At 45.5% G+C, this 6950-nt stretch overlaps 1 protein-coding gene across 1 annotated transcript in view; it reads right to left on the bottom strand.

Moving 5' to 3' along the window:
- The window catches only part of SLC35A2 (solute carrier family 35 member A2), a 12407-nt gene that overhangs the window by 2004 nt on the left and 3453 nt on the right, over window positions 1-6950 (bottom strand). Inside the window, exons 3-5 of the mRNA XM_027766321.1 lie at window positions 5855-6037; window positions 1207-1358; window positions 1-63 (exon numbers count right to left, since the gene is read on the bottom strand). The exon at window positions 1-63 is cut by the window's left edge and continues 537 nt beyond it. Of these exons, the coding sequence (XP_027622122.1) occupies window positions 1-63; window positions 1207-1358; window positions 5855-6037 (398 nt within the window). The remainder of the gene's footprint in view (window positions 64-1206; window positions 1359-5854; window positions 6038-6950) is intronic.

The following is a 6950-nucleotide window of genomic DNA, read 5'->3' as shown; positions in this document are numbered from 1 at the left end:
GCTGCGGGTCAGCATGAGCACGGAGAACAGTGCCGTGGTCAGGATCTTCAGCTGGTACGTCACCTGTGAGTGGCATTGGAAGGCACTGAGGGCCGACCCCAATGCCTAATAGGGGTGCATGGGGGACAGCACCCACTCTGGGCCCCCAGGCACAATGGAAAGACAGGGTGGGGTAGATGACAACAAAGACATCAAAAGTAGCCAGCCCCTGGCTATTGGCTGAGTCGTGGCTAAACAGCTCTGAGGTCCCTTCCAGCAAGTACACAGAAAAATGGCTGGGAGAACAGAAGTCCCAGGCTACACCCATGCCCACACCCTAACCCCATTTTGAGGCTGTGTGACCAGGAGCAAAGCATGTGGCAAGTCCTGGTATCAGTGTCTATAAAACACAGCTGATGGGGACCAGAAGATGACATAACGGTTATATCGCTGGACTCCCACATAGTAGTCGACCACGGTTTGAGTCCCAGACCTGGTGGCTTAAAAAACTCACACCAGGTGCGTGTGTGTGTGTGCCCAAGATCCCAAGAGGAGAATGGAGAAGAGAATGAGGTGTGGCCATATTTCTCTGTCTCTCTGTTGAGCATACGCACCCTATAGCAAAAATCACTCTTAAAAAAACACAGCTGATATATATATAATGCATCACAGTGGTAACCAATAAATAGTAGACGTTGTGATGAGGAAGGTCTAGATACAAATGAGTCAACCACAACAATCCGGGCAGCAAATATTTATGTAGTGCTTACTATGTACTGGTGTGGATCTGAGTACTTTACATAAATTAGTTCATGCAATCCTCACAAAAACCCTATGAAGTGGGTACTGTGGTAATCCCTAATTTAAAGGTAACTATAGCACAGAGGTTAAATGACTTGCCCCAAAATCTAACAGCTGGAAAGTAGCAGAGCTGAGATTTGAACCAAGAATCCAGACTCTTAACCATTTCTTCAAGCTGCCAACAAGCAGCCTAAAGCTGATCTGTTGCCAGCCAAGGGCTCTTCACTGGTAGGATTTCCTTCAATCACCCCAGCATCCCAGTGAGCAGGGCATGACTGTTTCCATTTCTCATAGATGAGGAAACGGAGGGAGTTCCAAGGACTTCTTCAGGTGGCATTGCCTTGCTCTCTGCAGCCTACCCACCCCTCCCCCCATACTCCCCAACTCAGCCAGCTCCTTAGGGGCCATGCTGGGCTTGGGGCTCACCTGGAAAGTGGCAGCTGGCAGGTTGGAGATGGCAACATACTGGAGGTTATTCTGCAAGGTGTAAATGAGAGATGGCACTGCGAGCTTGAGCGTGTCCACATACTGCACCAGGACGGCCTCATGCAGGAAGAGAACCAGGTGTTTCACGTTACCTAGGTGGGGATGGAGAACCCTTTTAACACTGACAAAGACAGGGATTCCCAGAAGGCTGGGACCTGGCCTGGTTCCTATTTACCACCAGCCCTCACCAACTCTGACTGGGGGCTGGAATGAAGTTAGTGCTCTCAGTTTCCCTGACAGTATAACCACGTCTCCAGTAGGCTTTGCTGTTACTACTGAGTTATTGGAAAAGTCATGATGTATTTTTCTATGTTTTTCTAGGTAACAATATGTCATGACTTTTCCAATGACACAATAGTTAAATAGCCACAATCAAACCACCTCTAACAATGTGCCTCCTAACCACAGATTGAAATTTCTTTCTTTTCTTTTTTTAAATATTTTTAAAGAAAAAGTGACAACCCACCGGCTCTGGGACTCAAACTGTGGTCAGCCATGTGGGAGTCCCGTACTTTAACCACCATGCCACCTGCCAGCCTCCACAGAGTGACATTTCACTCCTTCTAGAGCCTACCTACCTGGCAGAACCCCAGTCAGGGCAAGTACTCAGCACATGTTAGTACAATAAAATCATCATCATTAACTAGGAAATAATGAAGTGGAGCTGTAGAGGTGTGAGTGGAAGGCTGTCTCCCAAATGGAGTTTTATTTTTTCCTTCTTCTCTCTCTTTGCTTTCTTTCTTTTTCTTCCATGAGCAAGAGAGAAAAAAGACAGCACCCCCCAACAGGATTTTTATGCTGTGATCCATGCACAGCCTCAGCCAGTCCTGGATCATGTATACATGTGTGCTGAGTACTCAGGGAGGTCTCTGGAGGCAAACCTGGAACCTTCCCATATGGGTCAGTCTCACAGAGTGCTGCATTACTACTGTGCTACCACCCAGCCCTGAAGTTTTAAACTACTTAGCTTGATTTTTATTGGCCCGTACATCACCTGAGGGCAAGGGCCATCTCCTGCTGGGCTGTATCATCCTGTCATTCCTAAACACACCAAGCAGTGGCCCCTGCCACATGCATGAATGCAGCTTTGAACAGTAAGAAGTCCAGTTAGGACTTAACTTCAGCGAGTACATGAGAATCATTTCTTGTGTAATAGGTCTTTGCAAAACTCACCCAACTTTTTTTTGCAGTTCATCTTTTAAGTCTTAGCTGAGTGTCACTCCTCAGGGAAAACTGCCATGCCCACTGCACGAGGTTATCCTAGGGACTCCTGCCAATGTTCACTCACAGAGCCCTGTCCTTGCACTCCATGGCACTCATCTCAGGAATAATTACTGGTGTTTACCCTCTAACTTCCCAGAAGTTAGAAAGGTCATATGGTAGGCCCAGTCTAAGTAACAGTCTATACCCTGTTAGACTGCAGTGCTGAAAGCCACATGGCTTACTATGGGTTTGGATTTCCAGGTTGGCCTGAAAATATACTGGGGGAGTATGTGCTGTCAAGATCCTGTCAAGCTGGAGGGCTAAAGAAAGAGGATTGTAGCAACATGAGACATTGTTGTGAGTGCACATGCATGTATGTGTGTGTGTGTGTGTGTGTGTGCTCTTTCTCTCTAGTGGATGCATGCACACTCTCTAGCATAAAAGAAAAAACAGGTAACATGTTAGATATACATAGATTATATAACAAACCCCACCTAGATGGAGCTGTACACCATAATCAAGCACATTGATATTTCTGTAGTGAATTATATGACTGTTCACACCAAATGGGAAAAAAAGAAAAGACAAATTGACACAAAGAACCCCATAACAGCTCAAGCCAGGCTGTACTACCAATCTAATTCAGGGGAAAAAAAAATCAGAGACAGGGATTTCAAACTGTAGATAAGAGACATAGGTCCATGGTTAAGTCAGTAGCTATTATTTTGCACCTAAACTATCAGCCCCATAAAAGCAAGGTGTATGCCTGCTAACAGGGGGGCCTCCAAAGTCCAAGGTCTGACATATGCCCAACTATTTATGGAATAAATCAAGAGAAGAAGGTGGGTTCCTAAACTGCTACTTCCCAGGGACATGGAGCTCATGATGGGTTAGAAAATTTTCTCTAGGGGCCAGCAGACGGCGTAGCAGTGATGTTGCTGGACTCCCACATGGCTGACCATGTTTTGAGTATGGGACCTATTGGCTTCAAAATCATGCCGGGCACATGTGCATACATGCCTAAGATCCCGAGAGGAGAATGGAAGAGAAGGGATTGCGGTGTGGCCATCCCCCCAGGAGATCATTTCTCACTTTCTCTCTCTGTCTCTCCTGCGAGCACATGCACCCTAAGGCAAAAACCTCTTTAAAAAAAGAAAAAAGAAAGTTTTCTCCAACATGAGGTTAGCAAGTGGCATGGAGGCACTGGATCCCACATGGTAAACTCCATGGTTCAAGTCCTGGACCTGGTGGCTTGAAAATCATGCCAGGACTGTGTGTGTGCCTGCCCCAAATGAGGAAGAAGGGACTGGGACTGCAGTATGGCCATCCCCCATAGGAGATGCTTTCCCACTTTCTCTCTCTCCAGGAAGCACATGCGTGCTACAGCAAAAAAAAAAAAAAAAAAGTTTTCTTCAATGTGAAGACCCAGGGCAGGGTCACATAACTCATCCCTATTCTACATATGCAAGGCCTTCACAAAGAAACAATTGACCAACATTTCAAAGTAGAAGACCTTTCAGGGAGATGGTTAAGTTACTAGATAAACCTAACTCCTAATTTTATAGATAATATCTGAGGGGACTACACATTTTCCATGAACTTTTTGAAGACCCCCCTCATAGAGGACAGTTGAACATGTTAAATGATACCACAGGGAGAGACTCAGCAAAATCCAGACTACCCAATGTCTACAAGACAATCTGATTTCTTCAACGAATTAACTGCAAAGAGAAAAAAACAAAGAGTTGGAAGGAAACCTAGAGATTAGCAGACTTAGACATTAAACATTTACAAAATTCTGACCATATACACATTTAAAAAACCTTATAATGACATTAAAGAAGTCATTATAAACTCTAACACTGACTGGCTATTAGTTTTATTAATTTTCTGAATTATTGTTAATTCTTTGATGTATGATTCTTAGGTGTTATACTAATTTAAAAATATGTACTAAAATATTTATGGGGATTTACTTCAAAATAACAATTACTTCATGTGTTATTTACACCAAAATAGTAAAGGGAGATGTACATAAATAAATATACACATATGTTTTTAGGTTTGCTGGAGAGACAGAGAGAGGGAAAGTGAGAAATTGGCCCCTAGAGGGGATAACCATGCAGCAATCCCTTCTCCTCTGGGATTTTGGACATGTACGCACACATGTCTAGCATGAAGTTCAAGCTGCCAGGTCTGGGACTTGAACTGCAGTCATCAATATGGGAATCCAATGACTTAACTACCACACCACCTGCTGGCCCATGTAAACAGACATATAGGTTAGCAGTGAGTGGATAATCACTGATGTTGTTTAGTGATAGGATGGTCATGAGTTGATAATTGCAAAATCTGGGAGATAAGTAAATGGATATCTGACTATTTTATTATTCTCTCCAATTCTGTACATGTATACTCTCCATAATAAAAAGTTAAAGGTAAATAAGTAAATCACCATGTAAGAATCCCCCACTGGCCCAGCCTCTGTTTGACAGCTAGTAGCATACTAGACTGGCCACATTCTGACCACAGTTGAGTTCCTGGTCAGGTAGGCCTGAAAACATGCCAGGGAACATACTGGCATGTGCCCAGCAGATCAGCCATGACTGAAACCTATAGAGGGTGCTCTTCTCTCCCTTTCTCCTCTCTCCTCCCCCACCATGTGCTCTATCATGAATTAAAAAAAAAAATCCAAAAGAAAAAAATGCCAGCCCCGTAGCACAGTGGTTAAATGCCGAGCATAGGGAGCCTGATTCCACATAGCCAATCGTGATTCAAATCCCAGCCCCAGCTGCACACCAAGTGCTTGTGTATGCATGCCCAAAATCCTGACAGGATAGAGAAAAGAATTTCTGTATGACCTTGCCTACTAGGGGGAGCATGCACTTAGGTGCACACTCTGCCTCCCTCCTTCTCTCTCTCTGTGGTCAGTGCACGCGCCATCTGGCAGTGATAGAAACAAGTTTTTTTAAAAAAGAATTCCCGGCTACCCTATGGGCACAGAATCTCTCTCTCTCTCCTGTAGTCCACACAGGCCAGCCCCTGGGGCATTATTGGTATAAAAGAACAGCTGCAGCTACTTATATCTAGACCATGAAGTTTAGCTGCATTTACATATTCCCCAGGCAGGTTCATAAACATAGAGATATTCCCCCAGCTAATCCTTCACGTGTACCTGTACACACACACATGGAGTCTTCAAAAAGTTCATGTTGGAAAATGAGTGTTATGCAAAAAGTATGCATAGATTTCAAAAATTTTGGTATTTTTGGTGCCGAAATAATCTCATACTTTAATTCCACTTTTCCACAACTTCTTGAAGTCCCCTCATACGTGCAGAGTCCCACCGGCCGACCCCAGCACAAACCCTCTCCCTGACTCGTACCCCTCTTCTGTGCGAAGAGCAGCAGCAGGCAGGTGAGACCTTTGAGTACTTCAGCCATGACCACAGCAGTGGTGGCAAAGAAGCGGTCCCCAGGCAGCGTGCGGGCGTAGCGGATGCTGAGGATGAGGGAGGCATTCTGGACCACCAGTACAGCTAGAGATATATACTTGAGGCGGCGGTGAGCTGTGGGAAGGGAAGGGGCAAGGGGGATGAGGGGGTCAAAAGATGCTGGGACAAAGCCACATCACCAATTTGCTTTCGTTTTTCAACAGAGATCTTCCTAGGCATACCACTTCTCCCCTCTGCCTGCCTGCTCTGGCCCAGTGAAGTCTGACCCCTATCTATTTCCACGGCCTCGGCTACAGGCAGAAGAACCAGAAAGGGAGAAGTGGGCCCCACCCAGTCCAGCCCATACCTGGAATCCCTGCTGAGGTATCAGGAAATGGCTGGTGCAGGCCCTGGACATCCACTTCTGTTCTGGCTCTCTCTCCCAAAGAGCAACTCTTCCCCAGGTAGAATACCAAAAACTATATTCTCACCATATACTGAGTGCTTATCATGCACCTATCACTGGGCTAAGGGATTTATCTGGATTACCTCAAGGGACTCATATCACTCTGATCTCTGAAAGAACTATGAGGATTCCAGGTTTATGGGATTTACGGATAAGCAAACTGAAGATTTATGTGAAATGACATTCCTATTTATTTTTAATTATTTAACTTTAATTAATTTTAATTTAACCAGAGAGGGGGAGAGAGAGAAAGTGAGAAAGCAAGCTGCCAGGTCTGGGACTCAAACCGTGGTCAGCCATGTGGGAGTCCAGCACCCTTAACCACCACGCCACCTGCCAGCCCCACTGTTCCTATTTATTTAATAAGAGACTGTCCCATGTAAAGATTAATAGCGTAATGCCTATGTAGCTGGACTCCCACGTAGTCGACCGCAGTTTGCGTCCTGGACCCGCAGTTTGCGTCCTGGACCCGGTGGCTTAAAACTCACGCCGGGCGCGTTGGCGTGCGTGCCCAAGATCCCGAGAGGAGAATGGAGGAGAAGGGATTGTGGCGTGACCATCCCCCCTGGAGGGTGATTTCTC

Source organism: Tupaia chinensis, unplaced genomic scaffold (assembly GCF_000334495.1).
Source record: "Tupaia chinensis unplaced genomic scaffold, TupChi_1.0 Scaffold142384_1, whole genome shotgun sequence".
Classification (NCBI taxonomy): Eukaryota; Metazoa; Chordata; class Mammalia; order Scandentia; family Tupaiidae; genus Tupaia; species Tupaia belangeri.
Note: the sequence above shows the minus strand (reverse complement) of the source record. Positions and strands in the feature narration are given on the sequence as shown.